Below are 23451 nucleotides of genomic sequence, written 5' to 3' on the forward strand. Positions count from 1 at the left end.
CTAAAAAATTCAAAATGAAAATAAACATGCTTCTGAATTTAATTAGGATAAACAAAATAACTAAATAATCTGCCTTGTTGAAATTTCGAATTTAAACAAAGTACATAATAATTTGAACAGATAAGTTAAACGAAGATAACTTAAATAAAACTGTCCTAGATTTTGGACAGTGTTTTCGACCATTTTTTTTTAATGCAATTTCAACTGATAGTGATATGTACTTCTAAAGTGCAAATTATAGTCATGTGTATTTAGCTCATGTGCTGGTTGATGTATATATTCCAAAAAGTCTCCAGCTTTTCAATTCATAGATGCAATGTTCTGTCAAATTTTGCTTCATGCAGATGTTACGAATTAAAAAATGAGGTGCTTTAATACCTAAGCAGATTTGTGTTACATTTATTATGTCCTGGCCTCACGGTCATAAAATTGGAGCATGAGTTTTGTACTCAGACTTGAAAATCAACCAATCAAATTGCTGGATTTCATGTTTCGAGCATGATTGTTGTGCTCCGAGCACTGAGCAAAGTTTTATGCCTTTAAGGCCTTTATTTCCTTAGTTAAGTTAGTTGATTGCAGGAAGAAGAAAAAACCATGTAATTTAAAACACTTTCTTTGTTTTATCAGTCTTGATTTGAACTTAATGATTTTTCATTTTCATCTCAACGATCAAGTTTTTATTTTATTTCTGTACAATTAGCATAAAATTTCACCCTTTTAACTTGTTTTCATACATGCACCTGTACGATCGTGTACACTCCTATTAATGATTGTTTCTTTCACATTATGAATGAATCCACCTACTGATTCACACCCCTATTTATTCTTTTATAACACCAGAGTGACATGAATTAGTAGGTATAAAAAGATGACCACACTGTTCCATTATTGTTATGGAAACAAAGAATAAAGAGGTGACAATTGAGTACCCAGTTATGAAAAGTATAAATTTCCAGGAAATTAATGTCTGATGAAATTTAGCAGGAAAATAAAATTGAGAATGGAAATTGGGAAAATTTTTGACCTTGAACATCATCATTTAGTATTACACTTAATTTTAAAATAAAATTTAGGACAAGATGATTTAGATTAATGGCAGTTAAAGCACTGGGAAGTAATAAGAAAACTGTCAAATATTTAGCTGCATATTAAAATAATAAAACCATTTATGTGATAAACCAAACTGTCCTCAGTACTCGGAGGAATATTGAAATTTTAGAAAAGCCATGTCTGATTTATAGATTAAATTATATAATCTGTAATTGTCCCAAATGTCATTTTACATTAAATCTGCCAAATGTGGTTAGTTTAAGTCCAATCTCTCTGATCTAGGAAGTATAGTGTGTGCCATAGTGTCTAATGGATTTCTGCAGAAATTGTTCTGCTTTGAAAGTCAATGACAGGGCTGCACTTAGATGTATGTTCTACATTATGGGATGTTATTGTACATATTATGTATGTAGATTGCTTGTTTATCTAGATTCATCTAATAGATAAGGTTGCACAGAATCAGAAAATGTTACAATTAGTTCTGCTTTTAATGGCCATAAGTTTTAATTTGATTTTTCTCTGTGTCAAGTTCACAGCAATAGAAATAATTGAATGTTTTCTTCCTGCATGTGCTTAAAACACTACATGTTTAAAACTGCATGCAATTTAGTATTTTATATAAATAGAATGTTTTCCTTTCAAGAATTAATTTATAAATAACAATTAATTAATTACTTTTTTTATGAAAATGACTAATATAGTTTGTAAATAAATTAACCACAACAATAATAATGTAAAAATAAATTCAGCTTAAGTAATTTATAATTGAGTTACATCACAGTGCTGATGGTACTAACACTTCAAATATAACAATTTCTTCACAAATTCCTTATAACCTAAATTGTTTAATTAAGGTATTCATATCAAAAATATTTTCTTATAGGTTCAAAATAAAAATTCAATACAAGAAAATCTACCAACAATGTGTTTCCAAAATTACACAAAAAAAGGAAGTGAAATTAAATTGTATTAATAATTTTTTGAATTTTAAAATACCTAATGCACAATTGATTTTTTGGAAATTTCATAGTAAGCTATTACCAGAGTTGTGCAGATATAATTTTCTGAGTCAAAGAAGCCATGTAAAAAGTCAGGAATATTGGCAGTTGTTATATAAAATAGTTTGTTTTTATGAATGTTCATTGTTCATGTTTGTTTTCCAGTTGCAGGTCAATGTTTTTGTTGTTCTGTAATGCGTTTTCCTCTAATAGTTGGTGTGTTTCCATCAGTTTTGGTTTGTGACCGCATTTTTGTTTTTTCTTTAATCCACTTTATGACTTTTGAACAGCGGTATACTAATAACTGTTTCCTAAAAAAATTTCATATATAATTAAGTAATTATAAATAACCAATTCTACTTCTGTTCTGAGTGTGAAGAAGGTTTAAATATTTTTGCATCAAAATAATTATTTTTAGTATAAACCCTTGGTTAATTTTTATTAGATTTTCAATAGGATTGGTTTTTATGTGGAGGAATAATGTGTTACTGACATTATTGTTTATAGAAGGAGAATGTGTTAAATCTCCTTACGATTTTCATTTTTTTGTATATCATGTTCTGCAATCATCAATATAAAGTTTAAATAACTGTAAATAATAAGTATAATTCACAAAGGAAGCTTATAATCGACAATGTGATGACATAACAGACAATTAATTATTAAGCTACAAATTACAGCATCAGAATTCAGGTGTTTTTATTGAAGAAGACAATTTTGTACCGGCCTGCTCCCAGTGTTATGTTTTAAAATCTTTGACAACATCGGTCTGAGCATTGTATAAAATTGTCCAACATTTAAGTGACTGAATTCTATTTAAAATTAAGGAATGTTCTTCTTTCATGCATTATAAGCTCTAATTCTGTGAAAGGGTACCAGCAATTCTTTTGGTCCCCTATGGTTTTATCTGCTCCTCAATGTTTGTATTAATTCTTGGATTTTCTAATGTTTTGCCGCCAGCAACACTGAAGTGACATTTATTGTTGATATGGGTATCTCTGGTACAGTAAGATTGGTACCATTAATGTTATTCTTACAGATTTTTACATGATTGTTTTTGTTAAAGTTGAACTACTTTTTGTAGACACCTAATAGTACTCTAGACTGATGTGATATATTCATAATTAATGCAAATACATGTACTTTAGGAACTCACTAAAAATTACTAGAAAGATCTGTCTGGAAAGATAATATAAAATTGTAAGTGAAAAATTAGAGACATTTTTAAGTAGAGAAGGACTAAAACAGATATTGTTGACATGATACACATATATAATACCAAGGACTTTAATTTTGAACAGAGTATACACCTTATCGCTATTCCCGGCTGACCCGTCCGCTTGAACTTTTGACGTCAACAACAATTACTTTTCCATTGTGGCGTCAGACATTTTGTTTTATGACGTCAAAATTTTACGGGAACCTGTGTGATTTCCAGCAATGGCGGACAAATAGCGATAAGGTGTATTATCCGTCTTGAAGTCTGTACTTTGACCTATAATGGTTTACTTTTACAAATTGTGACTTGGATGGAGAGTTGACTCATTGGCATTCATACCACATCTTCTTATATCTATATATATATGATAAAGTCGATTGAAAATAAGATTCAGTGTTTAGAGGCTAATTTTGTACTTGTTTGCTACCATTCTTTTTTTTTTGCATTTTTGTAAAAATTGAATCTATCATGAATGCATATCAAATGTAAATAGTAAAGTCATTTTGAAATGATAATTCCTGATTTTATCAAAAGTTTTGATTTAAAAATCCAAGAAATGACATAAATAAAAAACAATTTTTTCTCATGGTCAGATGGTTTTGGGGGGATGAGTTGCCATTACTGTCAGCTCAGGATGTTTGTTTACAATTTTTTCTTGTGTTATTCATGGCAGATAAAAGTACCTTAGTATGACTAAGATTATTAAAGTCATATTATATTTAATGTAATATAAACCACAATTATTATCGTTTGTGATGTACATTTGTTTGATGTAAAGGCCAAGAAAAAGACAAATTTATTTTGATAGGTTTATTGTTTTATTTCTGTTGGAACTTTGGATGTACTTGATTTTTCTGCAGGTTAGAAATTATTTACTAGTAGAATTAATTAACTGATTATTAGTTAATTGATTATTTGTGCAATTAGACTTCCCTGTATCTTCAGTTCAGGTTCCTTTTCATTTTACTGGTTAATTTTTATGGAAAATAAAGTAAATCTCTCGGTAATGCAAATATTTAATTTAAAAAAAGTAGGATCAAAACATTCTGAGATATATTTTATAAGATGAAAATTTTATTTTATTTATATATTTTTTATTTACATGAGACTTGAATTCGACTGATCACACTTCCTGACAGCTTTCATAAGAAATATAACTCATTTTATTTAATATCATTCAGCAACAGATATTCATTTAATTGCAGATGTCAAATGCAATTTCTTATGTGCAACTGTGTATAAACAGATACATTTTTGTATATATACTTCAAATTATACACATGAATGACATGTCAAATTCATTTAACATGTTTTACTTCATGTGTATTTTATGTGTAAACAGCATTGGAAATGTGTGTTTGTGTGATAAGTATGATTGTGAAAGTATGAAAATGATTATACATGTATAAGAAATGGGCTGTGTGAAATTTATGAAAATATGTGAGAAAAAAGAAAATGCATTATTATTCAATTCATCTGATACTCATCAAGCAGGAAGGAATTTTGAGGAATTTTGTAGTATTGTACTCAGAATTTTAGTAGAAGTGGATATGCACAGTTCCCTCTTATAACTGTCAATTATCTTGTGTTTTAAATTTTACGAAAATGACAAAAAACAAACATAGTGTAACTGAGTCTGAAACATTTAAATATTTAAGAGGCTCAAAGATGCATGAGTTTTAATTTAATATAGGTTACCAGTAAATTATTATATAATATTTCAAATTTAAATTATGATTACAGGCCTATATGTGAATTGATTTATGTTATGATTTATAATTAACTTACGGCAGGCGCCTTTTATCAAAGCTTCTTTTTGATTTACACTAATGATAGCAAATTAAATTAATAAAGGAGAAAAATTCAGGTCAGTTCAGGAAAGTAATTTAACGGTTAACAGTCTATTTACTGAGTTTTTTCATTCTCTTTAATGATATGTTGTCACTATAATCGAAGTTCTCCAAAAAATCTTTTACTGATATTTAAATCTCAAAAAATGGATTAAAAAGATACAAATCACAGTAACAAACAATCACTTTGAAAGAACAGTAGACCTTAAGGAGGCTCGCGGGTATAAAATTTTCAGAAAAAATTAAACATTTATTTTTCATTACAAATTTTATTTATTACCTTTAGTAGTTGTTACTTTATCATATGGTACAAAAATCTTTCCAAAAAACCAATTCGTGTTGGCCCTAGGTGACTTTTAAAATGTAGATATCATTGAAAAAGCTCCAAATTATCTCCCTTTGGTGCAAAAATGCCATTTTTTGGCATTAAAATTGAAATATCTTTTTTAACTCATCGGTGACCTATATTTTTTATTGTTGTTTTCGAATAAGTTGTACATAAACTAAATAATTGTAAAATTTAAGCGATTTCTGTAATTTAGTTCTTTTTTTATTTCGATATTACTTCTGTTTCTCCTATTAGTTCAACAGAAAAAAAGGACATTAACAAAAATGTATGCTTCTTTCGATGGCAGATTGTGACCGTAAATGAACGGTGACCCCATTTTTTTATTTCATTTTTCTTTTAAGTATAAGATAAAGTTCATTTATAGGAAAATATAGCAAAGTCCTATATTAAATAAAAATTTCGATTTAGACCCGCGAGCCCCCTTAAGTAGGAAAACTGACAATCCTATTCAATTTAGACTCGCTATGAGCCCTTGGTAAACCTTCCATGTGCCAGATTCCAACTCACAACCTCAGTGTTGACAGGCCTCCTTTATATAGTTGTTAGACTACTTAGATCACTTGTAAGTATATTTGTATGGAATGATGCAGTTTGTTTTAACTTTATTAAAAATGATTGTTTTTATGTTTTACTCTTGTCCGTCTGTCCGTCCTTTTATTCTTCCCTACGTCCCAAAGTTGGTTTCTGTTCTCTGACTTTAATTTGCCTCAACAAAATGTTGTGAAACTAATAAACACAATGCTTATTACAACAAAATACAAATGAAGTTAAAAATTTTGGCGGTGTCACTTTAAGTGTACAAGAGTTTTGCCCCTTTGCAAATGGAAAAATTGCTTAATATTTCGTTCCCGTTCTCTAACATTAGTTGGCCTCAACCAAATGCTATGAAATTTATACACATTTTTATTATGCTTATTACTACAAAATATAGATCAAGTTTTAATTTTGGTGGTGTCTGACTTTAACCGTTCTAGAGTTTGACCCCTTTACAAAGGGAAAAGATGCTTTTGGTTTCTACTCTTTAACTTAAGTTAGCCTCAATCAAATGCTATGCAATATACACAATGCCTATTACAACAAAACTCTTATCAAGTACAAATTTGGGTAGCATCACTTATACCATTATTCAGTTATGACCCTTTATAACTTTATATGATGTGCAAGCGGGGACATCATCTGTGTCCCATCCCCTATTATTTTTTTTTATTTGTGTTACACTTTAGTTGAATAACATCTGATCACACACATGTTAATGTCATATGTCATCTTAGTTTTCTCCTTGGAGATAAGACATCCAATAATTCACAGTTTTATACCATATAAAATTTATACAGAAGATAATTGTTCAGCTTGATTTATGGAACCTGATTTGCATAGGATAGTTTATGGTGACAAAAATAAGGACATATCTACTTGATATAAAGGGCAGCCATAAAAGTAGTTCATGTAAGGGCATGTTGGAAGTTAAAGGAAAATTTATACTTTTATAGCTGCAATCAATCAATGTATATCGGTTTATAGGTAATCAAAGCTCAGTATAGCAAACTTGAAAAAAATAAAGAGTCCAAGAGTGGAATAAAAAGTAGGCTCATTTAGATAATTTGATGTGGGTCAGTTTAAAATTACTAAACTAAAAATAATAGAAATACAGAATTTGATGAAATCCCATTTACGACAATTGGTGATCTTTATATATATATAAATACCTTTTTATTTTTACTATAAACCAACTTATTTTTCTTTCAACTTTCAAGCTTCTTAATTTCAAACGCATTAGAAAATCATTAAGCCAAAAGCAGTATTTTTGTATAAGCCTACCCCTTTTTGAAATGCAACCATAGTTGACCATGGTTACCATCACTAACCATTGATAACCATGGTTGGGTGTGCTTTAAACCATGGTCAACTACGATTTTCCACTTTTGTGACCATGAGTGACCAGGCTGAAATCTCAAGTTGTTGACCATGGTCAATTTTATAACCATGGTTTTCTATCTCTGTGACCATCTGACCATGGCTTAACCATGGTTGGAAAGTGCACATTGACAGGGGTAAAGTGGTAAGCCATTATAGAAATGGCAATCTATTTACTTTAAAAAATTTGTCTTTAAAAAGGCATAAAATAAAACTCCATTCAAGGCATAAGATAAAAATTCCATTCTAGGAATAAAATAAAAACTCCATTCAAGGCATGATTTAAAAGCCTCAGCTGTATGAACTTCTAAAAATCAGCAGGACTTCTTTAGGAAAAACAAAAACACTCTGTTTGAAGATCAGGTCATTCACTGTTTATTTAAAGGTTATTATCTCCAGCATCTTTGTTGTCATGATATTTTCTATGGTATTTAAGTATTCAGGGTTTTTTTAAGTTTTGAAGAAGAAAAACGTGTTATTTGTCAGTTAAATTAGCTAGATATTAAGTTTAGATAGTTGTATACCCTACAATTAATTAAGCCTTAGTTGAAGTGAAACCAGTGCAGAAAGCTTTACATCAGATCTTCACCGACATATCAAGTTACCATTGTAGGAAATTATAAACAAGGTTAGAAAAATCTCTGCTTCAAGGTTAAGAATCATATACCGGTAGGTGTGATACATGTGTATTATGAAGAGTTTTCTTTTTTACAGTGTACAACCTTGAACCTTCAAGGAATGAATCATTAAAATGTATGGCTGTAAATGTCATTGAGACAGTCATGATGTCATAGAGAGGCTCTCTACTAATTACTTTTTGGAGCTTCTTTAAACATTATTATATTGTACACAAAAAACTTGCAGATATTCTTGACTACCATTATTTGTACATGTAGTTGAGATGACAGATTATCAGTTACATTTTCTCTGCCATAATTTCCAACTCTTCACCAACCAGACCACAACGAAACTTGTACACAATGCACTGTGTCTTTCTGTCATTTCTACATGTTCAAATCTTAGTTCCATTTTAACTTGTGCCAATAAAAAGAATCTTGAGGACACACAGTTGAGTAATTTTTTAAAGTTTTTGATAAATATTTTATTTGTTGATTTGTTTTTAAATACTTTAAGTTTTACTGTAGTCTGAAGATGTGACAGCAAAGTTCTGATGTCTTGGATTTGTGATAGTTTTTGACAAAGTTGTTTTACTTTTGTGTGTCTGTAGTCTCATAGGCTAATAGTTTAAACATACGTACGTACAGAAATCATGAAGTTTGGCATTCTTCAGAAAATTTCAAGAAGCTTTAAAATTATGTAAGAAAATTGAGTAACTGATTGAACAAACAGTTTAGCATAAAGAGAAATTAAAAACACATTAATAATGAGACAGACATTCCTGCTCTATTGACTTGAAATATTTGGGAGTATTGTGTACTGGTGCCGAAATTATCAGTCAAAAGAGTCGCACTCGCAGCGGAGTCTTCCTTTCACAAAAAATCTTTAATTTGTCAATTTTAACCATTCCCTAATATAACTTGATTTCTATAAAAACCATCAAAGGAAAGCTTAGCAGTAAATGCATCCCTGCATTTTACTATTGGAAGGATGCAGTTTTGATGTTTACTTTTTACTCTTTACTGTTTTTCTGCTCATGGGAAAACATTGCTTTGAATCATTATAATTGAACCAACACAAGTATTAAGCTCCATGAAATTAAGTAGACCATCGTACGTGTTACCATGAACTTGGAACAAGTAAAATATCAGTTGAACAGCGATGCAATGATATGAAAAATTAACTATTTTCAACTGACATGTGACGTCAATTGGCAATTTTCTTTTATGGTCGGAAGAAAATAGAAAGCTAATGAAAGGGCTTAGGGGGGATAGATATTAGTGTATCATTATATTCTTTGTTATAAAACATTTAGTGAGATGACATTTTATAACATTACGATAATGGTTTGTGTAGAATATTTATAATTGGGCATGATAGGGAAATTCTTTTTGATTTTTTTGCTGCATGAACATGATTTTGTCTTATATGGAAATATTGGCAAAAATAAATATAGTATAAGTCTTTAATATCTTGATTATTTTATTAGCGTTACTATTAGTAAAGTATAGTATATCCGTTGTGTTTCTTTTATTCATAATGTTGGTCAATTTAAATGGAATTCAGACTATTTTGGCTTAAATAAATTATAGGAAGAGGTGTTTGAAATATGTGAAATGAGGAAAGGTTGACCATGTTTTACAATGACCCAGAGCATTGTACTGAAGGTGATAGACCACCTGTCTGATGATAGCTGGAATTTGAAAAATCAAAAAAAAATCATCCAAATTCTACTTTAAACATCTGCTAAAATTAGCTGATCTGGTGCATCATATTTATTATATATAATTAACCTTGTGAATATAAAGTGGAAGTATACTGAAAAACAAGTGACTGACCTTTTTCGCAATATTTCTAACCTTTATACTATTGTTTAAACACTGTGAAAATGTAGTGAGAGACATGATCTAAAATCTTATAAAATTTGGACAAATTAGACCTTGATTTGGTAAAAAAATTGAAGGCTGAAGAGAATCAAGGTTAAACCTCTGAAGTTCATAACATTCATAAACAGTCGCCTGTTTTTGTAATAGCATGTCTTCTGATATAATTGCTGAGCATTACATGTCTTTGTAATACTATTTCTAGAACACAGAAAGTATTCAGAGCTAAATTAATATGGAATCCATTACCAGCTAATTGTAATACATAAATGTATAATGATAATATTTACCTGATATATTTGATGCAATCAAAAGAAAATGTTTGAAGGTGTGGAGGATCATTAAAACATTTTATGTCTTAGAAACACATTTAATAACACCATAAGAAGGTCAACCATGGTCAGATATGGTCAGATGTACGAGTCGACCATGGTCACAAAGGTTAAAAACATGGTTGTCAGATGTACGACCATGGTCACAAAGGTTAAAAACATGGTTGTCAGATTAACCATGGTCAACAACTGAGTTTTGAGCTTGGTCAACCATTGTCGCAAAAAGTGGAAAACCATAGTTGACCATGGTGTAAAGCACATCCAACCATGGTTTGACCATAGTTATCAATGGTAAGCGATCCATGGTTGTATTTTTGACAACGGTACACAAACACACTAGGCAGTGACTGGTTATCAACTCCGATGCTCTTCACAAATAAAGTGCTGTTTCTGCTTTGCTAGTGGTACTAGTTGTGTTGTTTTAAATGCTGTTTGTGGTTTTTGATCTAAAAAATTGGATTCATTTTTCACATTTTTTACAGCATTGATCAATGCATTTAGGTTGACAGTGAATTATTTTTGAATAAGGCAAAGTTTGCAGTAAAATTATAAATTATGTTAGAAAAAATTATATATAATTGAAAATTTCCCAATATATGTAATTTACCAAAGAGGTTTCAATCAAAGTTTTTAACTCAATAGGAAATTATTACTTAATTCCAAGATGATATAAAAAATCTTAATTTCCTATGTATGAATTTTTGTCTGATTTCATTATAAATCATAAATCTATATAGTTCTGTCTTAGCAATGCAGCTTTTTTCTATCTGACACACGCTTGAGGTGTTCATCAATGTTTAATATCCATTATAAGAACTGACGAAGCCTGAATCCTGGAGGTGATCATTCTTCATTGGTTCTATCAATATTAAACATTGTTGTGGGACATAAACTTATTAAGTCTTGATAGTATCACAGAAAATGTGTCAACATTGAAACTAGAGCTTAAATTCATACATGTGTAGATAATGAAGATTTTAGTGATTTCATTATTATCATATTATTTTTTATTCATCATTGCTTTGGTTGTAGAAACCTAGAACATTAAAACTTTAAAAGGTGTTATAAAGCAAATTGATCTCTCCATGAATTCATTTATCTCCCTTCGACTATTCAGTTCCCAAGGGAATCAATGAAAAAATGTTTTCAATATTGTTTTTGCACCCTGGTTTAAAATACTTTCAAGTGGATATACACATCTGGTAAATGTTTTCTCATTTCATTTTGGTCATAATGGCTCTCCATAGATTTTAAGGGGTTAGTTTCTATAATTGACTTACGTTTTTTATCAGTTATTATAACCAATTGGACTTTTTATTACTATTTCGTTTTGATCCTTATGGCTCTCCATAGATTAATATAAAGGATAGATAAATGTTGTGTTTTGTCCTTACAGCTCTCCATAGATTATTGTTACAGGATGTTTCTTGTTGGGTTATAATAATGATGTCCTTTAATTTGTCCTGCCCTTATTGTAATTGAATTGGCATTGTATATATAAATGTGACATTTGATTGTTTGTCTTGTCTGAATATTATATTGTAAGTTCTTGTGTACACCTGAATTAACACATATATATACTTAATGTATAGAAGACTGTCAGAACAATATTTTCATTCTTACAAAACTTAAAGATTGCTTTTTTTTTATTTGTTATTTTAGTTGTCTAACATGTCTAATGAAATAAGAATAAAAAAGAGAGTATTTTTTGTTATAATTAATTGGCCTTTTAAAAATAATTGAGCTTTTTGTTACATAGCATATAGGTAAATAATCATTTTTAACAAAAGGTTAAAATATTTATATACTTGAAACTTGGTCATGTTTGAATCCTGTGTAAGGATTTTTATCAAAGAGTTGCACAATATTTGTACAGTGCCAGAACTCATTGTGTGTGTTGTATTTTGTACCAGTACTAATGGTACTGTGTCGAAGACCTTAATTTGATGTATAATTGTGTTGTATTTTAATACCCTGTCGAGACAACTGCGGCATTAAGTGTTACCCTTGACTGTTCTTTCCCCTGTCTTTTCATCTTTCCATCTTTTTCTCCAGCTGTCCCATTTAGTTAGTTTCAGCATCAACTTTATTTTTTCTAATCTGAATTTGAACAGTGAGTCACTTACCATTCTAGCGTTATGCCCCTTTTTAACTTTCTAGATTGCAAAGCTTCAGTGAGGGCATTCATGTCCTGAGGCACATTCTTCTTTATATACACAAACACTACCAGAGATAGCTTAAGTACATTAGTGTGTGTTGTATTTTGTATTGGTATAGTGCAAGAGTCAGTTTCTTTTAACACTACCAGCTGAGACAGTTTGACCCATTATTGTGTGTATTTTGTATTGATCTGTACTTCTTATTTGATTGGTAAATCAATCACACATCATTACAAGGAAAACCTCCCAAGAGACTTAATTGTTTGGTAAAACAGATAATTCAACTTGTCAGGGCACTGTGTTTTCAAGCTATTACAATACTCTTTAAGGGGAGGCCAGAAGGTTGTAGAGCTGACATGGAGAACTTTGCATCTTGGTGTTCTATGAAGTATTACAGTGTTGACTACTGACTGTGGTTTAATGGTTAAATGTGCCAGGTCTTAATGGAAGAGTTTGACTGTTTGTGTATCAAGGAAAAAGTGACATGGTTTACAAACTATGCATGGTTACTTATTTAACAGTTTATTAAGGATGGGAAATTGACAAATCTTCACACTTTGAAGGTGTGTATAATTAGCAAGCATTTGACAGTGTTAACAACTGGCAAGCATTTGAAAGTCAGTTTACCTTTGTCAAGCATTTGACAGTGTTTACCATTGCAAAGTAATCGCCAGTGTTCACCAGTTAGCAAGCATTTGGCAATGTTTACCATTGGCAAGCAATAAATTTGGACTTAGAATACAGTTCTCAACCATTGTCATGCATTTGACAGTGTTTACCATTTAGCAAGCAGCTGACAGTGTTACACTCAGTTAGCAAGCATTTGCCAGTGTTAAGGGGTTTTTTTGCCACAAATTATCCATTGCTTATATAATATATTATATATATGATCTTAGGTTTAAAGGATAGTTTTATAATCACACTTCAGTGCATTACATGTCTTTCTCAGTTACTGTTAGTGTCATCATGATTATATCTAATTGTGAACTTTATTTGTTTCTATGTAACAACATGTTACTAGTTGTAATGGGAAATATTCTTGCAATTTCAATTGCAATCAAGTTGGGTTTTTTTCATGGTTTTATGTGGGTAGAGTAAAAAGAAGGAAATCTTTCCAGAAATCTTCATTTAGAATGATCATTGCATTCGTTTTCATACTCACTCTGTTATAACTCCCACTCTGCGACAACTACACATGACAGGTCAAAATATCAAGAGCAGCGATACTATAATGTATTACTGTTTTATATAACAGACAGGGTGCAATTAATCAATAAATTCAATAATCTCCAAATACATGTATCTGAAGTTGCATTTCAAAACTAGAAACATATTTTTAGAATCCATTATATCAAATGATCCAATATAGTTACATAAGTAAAGACACTTATAAGTGTTTTGATACAAATATATTTACTATTACAGTGGTTGTTTTTTATTCAAGTTTTGAACCAAAATATAAGAGTGAAATAAAAAATGTCTTTCAAATCTTTGGGCTTTTCATTATGTTTTTTGAAAACTTTCAGTTTTACCTTCATACAAATCTGTTAATAGTTTTTATGCAAAAATTATATTTTGTAGAAGTTCATTTTTAAGTCTAAAGGCCCTTAGGGGACCTCCTGGTAGTGAAGTTGATTTAGATATATACTAAGACCTTGGATGTATTTAACATTTTATGACATGATTACTTTAAAGTGACTTGTGCAATGTAAAGCAAATAAAAAGCGAGGATAAAATGTGTTGATAATATTGAATTTCTGTATCATTGTAATTGTTGAATGAAGAACAGCTTGGTACTGTGTTGTTCTTAAGCTGAGAATAAATATATCACATAATTTTTTTATGACAAGACAAAGATAGATAGGGGATTATAAACACACAAAGTGATGAAAAATCACTTACCATATAAATATCTTCACTTAATCTTACTAAATGTAGTCTGCTCATGCTTTCTTTTATATCTCTGTCAATTTTCAATAACAAAATCATTTATAAGCGACAAACTGTTGTCAAGAAGTTGAGACAAACGACACCAACATTTTGATTTGTATTTGAATGCAAACAATAAAATTTAATAACAGTGAATTTGTTGAACACAAAAAACAGTGTCTCCTCTGAATTTTACCTGCAGTTAAAGATCTAAACTTCATTTTGTACGAAGAATTCATTTTTTTTCTGGGTTTTATAAAAAAAAAAAATTTTTTAAACAACCGTTACGATGGCCTTATTTTACAGCATCATTGCTAATGTGTGTTTTCAACAGCTTTTTATTTAAGGCTTTTCTTTAAAGTTGTTTGCTCAAGCTTAGGTGACATCTTTTTATTTAAGGCCTATCCTCTACAGTGATTCAATCAAGCTTATACAACAGCTTTTAACATGGTTCCAACATCTTTACAGATTTGACCTGTATACAAACATATACATCTTTTTGTATGAAAACGAAAAGAAGCCCTTATGCTGCATCTAGTGTCTTAAGCCAACAACCAATCACATCTTACTTTAGAACTAACTCCTTATTTTTGCTTCACCCCTTCGTTAAGTTTGCAGCTTTTTGCTTGACCTTTCTAATCATTTCAACCCTTTCAACACTTCCTGGTTCTGTTAGGACAAGGATTTTATTTACCCTTGACTTATTGACCCATGAGGATCTGGCAAGGTCAGCTGTTCTATTTCTTTTTCGGAAACCTCCAATAATTTGTCTTTGATAATAATATTCATCATTCTGTTGTAGTTTTCCTAAATAAACAACAAGACTTCAATTCTACAACTACAACACTGAAATGATCTCTTAGGTGTTCTTTTTTTTAACCCAATTGTACAATTTTTTTTCACTTCATTCTGAGACTCCTTAGCAAGTCTTCTTTGAAGTTTAGAAAAATAATTCTTTTCCACTTTTATAATTAAGTGACTGTAATCTGTGCATTTATGGTCACAATACTGATTTACATTTTACGCTGTGGCGATCCAAATCTATTACTAGCTAGACACAGAAAATGTAATTACCTTGTCTTAGATACGGGACATTATCTTGTCTTGTGATACCCCTGATTCTAGTGACATACATTATATTAAGATAGACAGTCCTTGAGATGGTAACATTGCTATATCTTTTCTGTCAAAGTAGATTGTGTCATAGAGCAGCTGAAAATCTTAATGTTTCAGTGGAATGATGGCAAAGTCATCGGCATCTTAATCTCAATCATAAGCAATGGCTTGGCATCGTTATCAGCAAATATAATAATGTCAAAGCCGATTGCTGTCCCACTTCATCATTAAGCCATGTAGTGATTTTTTCCAAGTCTCAGTAGAATTTATCAATTGGCAAAACAAATTCTGGAGTTAGTTTAAAATCTGTACTCAGCCTCTTTTCGAAGTTAAATTAAATCATTTTTGTTTATTTGAATAAAGTCATACTCATTGTGAAGACATCATTTTTTAGTGATTAAAACTCTATATGCATTGATGATGTTATGTTTTTAAGCCATTGTTGTTATTTTTGTCCATTAACTTATATATTTAAGCTACAAATTGATGTGTATGCGTAGAACCAAACTTATCATCTCAAAAAGACTATGTTATTGAAAATTACTGAAGTTGTGTATGCATGTTGTATGAATCTATCTATTCTAAAAATAGATTCAATTATAATTATGGACAAAGGAAGATAACTCCAATTCAAAATATTTCTGTTCTACATGCTTAATGCAAATGCTGTCAGTGCTCATAAGCACTTTGATAGCTGAAATATTATGTTGTTGGGTTGGTGTCTCACTGACTAATTACCCCCATCTCTCTTTATTTATATTAACAAAAACTGCATATGAAAAAAGTATCAAATGTAAAAAAGAAGATGTGGTATGATTGCCAATGAGACAACTGTTCACAAGAGACCAAAATGACACATATATTAACAACTATAGGTGTGTCTGTCGTTCTTTATATTATAAACTTAAGAACATTACTGGTTGGTCCAGTTCTATTTTTATATCTTTAATTTTTTTCAGTACTACTTTTCTCCTAACAGTTGAGTTCTATATTTATAATTTTTATTATTTATCTTTTTCAGTACTATGGTTCCCCTGACAGTTCTATGAAACAATCTGCAAGAGAACAGAAAAGACGACCAAAGCCAAAAGATGGATCTTTACTTGTATGTGGTGTTTGTGGAGACAAGGCACTTGGATATAACTTTGATGCCATAACTTGTGAATCGTGCAAGGCATTCTTCAGACGTAATGCTCTAAAAACGAAGGTATTTTATTTAATATCTTTCACTGTGAATTTTTAACCAAAATAAAGCACTATTTAATTTATTTGAAATACAAAATAATAAAATCAAATGTTTTATTTTACCAGTAATGCAGTCACTTTTAAAGTGAAAAAATAAGAATCTGCAGGTCATTTTAATTGAAGTCAGAAAGGATTTTTGATAAAATTGAGCAGGGAAATGGGTAATGTATCAAAGACACAACAACCCGACCAAAGAGCAGAAATTATACAAAACTAACAAAGGCCAGAGCCTCTTGACTTGAGACAAGTGCAACAATGGGGTTGATACCTTTGCTACAACTTACAAGGGAGGGTCTCCATATGTCTGTTCATGAACATTTTGTTGGATTTTTTTCAGGAACTGCAAAACCTAAGCTTTGAATACTTGATATCAAGCTTTAAGTTATAATGCCTTATTGCTGTGATGCTTTTTCACATTCATGGATTATCAACTTTCTGCTTACTGAATACTTAAATATTTTTATAATCGGACAGAATAAACTGAGATTGTTGAAGTCCATAAATAATAAAATATAAGCTCATACTGTAGTGATCTATGCTGAGATGTAAAAATGTCATCAGAGTGATATTAACAGTGTTTTTCTGAGAGAGAAAATAGAGAAAGTTTTCTAGTGACAAAACATGAAAACATTATATTTACTCCAAACCGTTACAACATTCTTCCTTCATCCATCGATTCTTATAAGCTAATTGAGGTGTCAGTGCCAGGGACAATTACGTAACAACCACACACCGTGCACACAATGAAGGAATATCCATATAATCAATCTCAATTCTATTTTCTTTTGATTATAAAGAGAATTTATGAATAGAAAGTTACAGTAAATATCCAGTAGGTTTACGCAGAAATTCAATAGAAAGAAGTTTAATGAATATGGTGAACCTTTTTTCGTAAGCTGAATACATGAAATTTTATTTGTAATCCTGACATTGATAAGTCATTTTATATTTTCACTAAAAAGATTATCATACAAATAAAAGTAGACACAGAGAATTAGTCAGGTGAGACAGCAACCTATGAAACTGACCGAAGACATCTAAAAATCTTTTATAAATGAGTTTGAGTCAAGGGACATACTTTAAATTGAAGTACCTTTTAAATGACATTGCTTCAAAAATGTCAGCTGTTGACAATATCATCAGGTCAACAATGAGTTGAATTTTGATTCAAATGAAAAAGAGTAGGTCCGGTAAGGACCGATTTTGGCCTCAAATTTCAGGTTCATCTGACGAAAGATTTTGACCACTTTTTAAACACTTAAGTGTCTATTTTATTTGAATTAATTAGTTTATGTGAAAGATTTTAACAGATTTAGTCATTAAAAACGATCCGATTCAAGCTCAAATATGAAAAGTCTACCTAATATGCCGAAAAATGTCACTTTTCAGATGGTTTTTGGTAAAAATGAAAGTGGCAGCTTCCGTGTTCATCCTCAACCTTTATATATGTTATGTTATATCATAAAATACAACTTACATTTCAATATTAAGGATGAACACGAATGCGGCCACTTTCTTTTTACACGAAAACCGTCTAAAATTTAACTAAAATGCTAGAATTATGAGGATTTCAGTAATTTAGAATGACTTAATGGTGCTAGTACCGGATATATGTGCATTGTATTGTCAAAAACAGCCCATATTTATGTAGCAGAATCATTCTACTGTCCAATAAATAACTAAAGGTTTACATTTTAACAATTTTGTAAAACTGCTATATTTTGGGGCCAAAAAGGGGTCTTACTGAACCTACTCCTTTAATAGTTTAATTCAAAGTTGCAATTAGTTTTTGACAAACATATAAATGTGCATCTGTTACACATAACTTATTGTTAGCATTTTCCTAATGTCCAGGATCATCATAATTAACTATAGTAAAATCTTCATACATGGTATTGTGAGATTCCATTAAAGATATATTATTTTACTTATTTTATCAACATCTTGTTTGATGACTTTATAGCAATCCTTTACATATACTGTAGATTCATTTATTTTCGTGGGTAGCAGTTTTAGTGAAGGTAAATTTATATTTTTTTGGATATTTGATTCTTGGTTTTGCCAAAGTTTGCATTCAAACTTAGAGGAAATTAATACTTTTGGTTCAAACTGTACCCACTGAATCTAGGAGTGCTCATTGATATCCATTGAATAATAGTGAATTCACAGTTGTACAAAAATAGAATGTTTTTGTTACACATTAGGTGCTAATTGATCCAAATATCAAAGTTCTGATTTGGACATGTTGCTAATATTTCACATTGCTCAACAAGGAACATCGTTCTATTTTCCAAAAAGTTGATGCTTTAAAAACATTAACAAATGGTAAAGGGATATGTCTTGGGATTGCTGCCTGTCAACATTTTGTTGCATTCTTACATAAACTTTTAGTATTTTATACTCTATTTATGGGCATACTGTTTTTTGGTCTGTTCTTCCGTTCGCCTGTCCGTCCGTCTGTCTGGCTTCAGGTTAAAAGTTTTTGGTCAATGTAGTTTTTGACGAAATTAAGTCCAATCAACTTGAAACTAGGTACAGATGTTCCCTATGACCTGATCTTTCTAATTTTAATGCCAAATTAGAGTTTCGACTCCAATTTTATGGTCCACTGAACATAGAAAATGATAGAGAGAGTGGGGCATCAGTGAACTATGGATACATTCTTGTTTTTCTCAGTAACAACTAATTATAATTATTAATATTGTTTCACAGGTTTTCCCGAGTAAGATGTCACACTTACCGTAGATGTCAAGTGTGACATGTTTTCAATTGTTTTTTTCTCACTAACTTCCTGTTTGTACAAATACATGTATGTAACTTATGTTGTTTACATGTAATTATCATTGATTCACATCAACTTCTAATCATATTTTCTTTATATTTGGTACCAAACTTTGTAAACAAAAGCATTTGGATGACCCAATTGATACCAACAGGCATATATTTTTTACTCACAAGATTTTTTTATCAACTCACAACGCTTTTTATCAACTCACACTACTTCTTTATCAACTCACAACACTATTTTATCAACTTGAAAGACTTTTTTTATCATTAATAATAGAAATGAACTCATCATAGATACCAGGACTAAATTTTGTATATACGCCAGATGCGCGTTTCGTCTACAAAAGACTCATCAGTGACACTCAAATCCAAAAAAGTTAAAAAAAAAAAAAAAAAAAAAAGGCCAAACAAAGTACGAAGTTGAAGAGCATTGAGGACCAAAATTCCTAAAAGTTTTGCAAAACCCAGTGAACTGTTTTCTGTAACAGTTATGTCAAAATGTCATGGAAGTCTCATAAAATCAAGACATACCTTTTGGGAAACATGATGTTGATGGAATTTGTCACAATTTTGGCTGAAACAACTGTAGTAAACTTCATATTCATTTCCTGTTTTTTCATTCATGGATGAATATGATTTTCTATAGAGGTGGTAAATATTTTTGTAAAAAAGAGGCCAAACTTTTACAGTATATACAACTTGTTACTCTTTATCATCCTTCCTCAAGCTTGTCAATGGATTTCATTGAATCTTTCAAAGAACCATTACTACCCAATGACATTGTCAATGATTGTCATTCTATATCAATGACTCCTGCTAACTCTGTCAATGGATTTCATTGAATCTTTCATAAAATCTTTACTCCCCAATGACATTGTCAATGATTGTCATTCTACATCAATGACTCCTGCTAACTCTGTCAATGGATTTCATTGAATCTTTCATAAAATCTTTACTCCCCAATGACATTGTCAATGATTGTCATTTTGTATCCATGACTCCTGCTAACCCTGTCAATGGCTTTCATTGAATCTTTCAAAGAATCTTTACTACCCAATGACATTGTCAATGATTGTTATTCTATATCAATGACTCCTGCTAACCATGTCAAAGAGTTTCATTGAATCTTTCATAAATACTTTACTCCCAAATGACATTGTCAATGATTGTCATTCTATATCCATGACTCCTGCTAATCCTGTCAATGGATTTCATTGAATCTCTCAAAGAATTGTTACTACCCAATGACATTGTCAATGATTGTCATTCTATATCAATGACTCCTGCTAATCCTGTCAATGGATTTCATTGAATCTCTCAAAGAATCGTTACTACCCAATGACATTGTCAATGATTGTCATTCTATATCAATGACTCCTGCTAACTCTGTCACCGGATTTCATTGAATCTTTTAAAGAATCTTTACTACCCAATGACATTGTCAATGATTGTCATTTTATATCCATGACTCCTGCTAACCCTGTCAATGGATTTCATTGAATCTTTTAAAGAATCTTTACTACCCAATGACATTGTCAATTATTGTCATTCTATATCAATGACTCCTGCTAATCCTGTCAATGGATTTCATTGAATCTCTCAAAGAATCGTTACTACCCAATGACATTGTCAATGATTGTCATTCTATATCAATGACTCCTGCAAACTCTGTCATTGGATTTCATTGAATCTTTTAAAGAATCTTTACTACCCAATGACATTGTCAATGATTGTCATTTTATATCAATGACTCCTGCTAAGTCTGTTACTGGATATCATTAAATCTTTCATTTAAACTACCTTATGCCATTGTCAATGATTGTCATTGTGTATTTACAACTTCTCTTAATATTGTGACAGGATTTTCATAAAAGTTATTTGCTCAGACTTTAATATCAAATGGTAAAAAATGAATGAAAAAATGAACATTTTACTAATCAGTAGAACATTTTCTTGGGAGTGTCTTCATCTTTGTACTATTTACATTAGTTAATATGTTTTACCTAAGTAGACACGAGTTGTTGAATAAAGCTTGATTTGTAGTTATCGATGTTGAAGGTTATGGCTAGGTATCTTCTATTAGACTTAAATAACAACATCTTATCTACTAAGTCACATTAATGTTGATTATTGTGCAATACTAATATGTTAACCAAGAAACTGCAGAATGCAACATGGCGTTATAAAACCTTCATTTCCTGGCAGATTTTCAAAAGAAGTTTTTTTCCTCTATAATTTTGAAAATGTGAAATGTCAGTTTGTAATAAAAACAATTTTCATCAATGGTGTTTTTGTAACTTGCACTTTGAATCTGAAGAGGCTCATTACAATAAATGTAATTGATTTTTAACATTTTCATAATGCATGATTATATTCAGTTCACAATACAGATTTATGAAAAGAGTTAAAAATTTGTAACATCAAAAATGTGTCCATAGTACATGGATGCCCCACTGGCACTATCCTTTTCTATGTTCAGATCGTGAAATTAGGGTCAAAACTTTTATTTGGCATTAAAGTTCGACAGCTGATATCATAGGGAACATGTGTACTAAGTTTCAAGTTGATTTAAGCCTTCAACTTCATCAAAAACTACCTTGACCAAAAACTTAAAGCGGTTCAGACGGACGAACGAACAAATGCACAGACCTAAAAACATAATGCCCATAAATGGGGCAAAAAAAGCAGCTACACTTTAAAAGAAAGTCTAGTTTATAATCTAGGTGAAAGGTTTCTTGCATTTTTTTTTTTATTGTTTTTTTTTGTGTTCAATTTTGAAAAATTATAACCTTAATTGCTATAAAAAAAAAATTGGTAGATAACCACAGCTATGAAATTATCATTGCAAAAAGATTTAGTTTTGGTCATTTTGGAACCATATAGTTAGTTAATCAAGGAATTAGGAGAGATCTCATTTTGTATTGTGCTTTGTAGTACAATGTATAATACATGCCATAATGAATTTTTAAGTTGTAGATCAGATTTTGCTGTGCTTAATTGCATAATGTAAATAATGAATTTTTGAGGACAAACATTGTAGTTCAGTTGTTATGCTACTAACTTCATACATTACCTAACAACATCACTTAATTGATAGACTTTCTGGATTAATTTTGATGATTTCTTTTTATCTATTTCCAGGTATTCACCTGCAGCTTTGATGGAAACTGTAAGTTGGACACACACACACGGAAGTTTTGTTCGGGTTGTCGACTGAAGAAATGCTTTGATATAGGCATGCGTAAAGACTGGATCTTAAGTAAGTACTGTTTTTTGATAATTAGACAGAAAACAATAAACAGACATGTAGATCTGAAGAGAAGAAAATTAGGGCAGAGAAGACATATTAAACAAATATGACATAACAAAATTAATCATATTATAAACCTCACACAGTCATACATGATAATTAGGAACAAAAATATAGCATAGTTTTTTTACTACCTGGAGATTACACATATGTTCTTATCTATCTCTAGGATACCCAAGAAATAATATACATACATGTTTGTTGGATCTTTAGAAAAAATGAAAGTTTTTTTATGCCATATCATAGATGAATAAATTAAATGCTTCATTTTCAACCACATTACTGCAATGTAAAATAATTTTCATGATACAGTTTAAGACATTCATAATCCGAAGAAGAATGCCAGGTGTCTGATCATCTATCTACAAACTAAACTTTCAGGCAGATGGGTCTTTTATTAAATTTGAAACAAAAATATTCTAAAAGATTCTGGTCAATTAGAACTGAATATTAATAGTTTACCAAATCTTAAGTTGTTTGTAATTGCCTCAGGGACTACCATTTGTGGTAAAACTAAAGTTTTAAATTTTTTTGTCGTTTTTTATTCCTAGATCTGAATTAAGGGTTTAACGTTTTACTGTTTTAACACTGTTCACCTTTCTCTGTTTTTGTCAGTGTCCCCTGAGAAAGTATTAAAGTATTAAACTTGTCTATCTGTAATCAGTTATAAAATAAGTTTCAGTTCTCTTAAC

The 23451-nt window shown here is 30.5% G+C and overlaps 1 protein-coding gene across 10 annotated transcripts in view; it reads left to right on the plus strand.

Annotated features, from left to right (window-relative positions):
- LOC139520536 (vitamin D3 receptor-like) overlaps nt 1-23451 on the plus strand; it is a 147409-nt gene that overhangs the window by 109479 nt on the left and 14479 nt on the right. For all 10 annotated transcript variants that reach the window (XM_071313256.1, XM_071313261.1, XM_071313254.1 and 7 more), the window contains 2 exons: nt 16439-16624; nt 22591-22708. In XM_071313256.1, the coding sequence (XP_071169357.1) occupies nt 16439-16624; nt 22591-22708 (304 nt within the window). The remainder of the gene's footprint in view (nt 1-16438; nt 16625-22590; nt 22709-23451) is intronic.

Source organism: Mytilus edulis, chromosome 4 (assembly GCF_963676685.1).
Source record: "Mytilus edulis chromosome 4, xbMytEdul2.2, whole genome shotgun sequence".
NCBI lineage: Eukaryota > Metazoa > Mollusca > Bivalvia > Mytilida > Mytilidae > Mytilus > Mytilus edulis.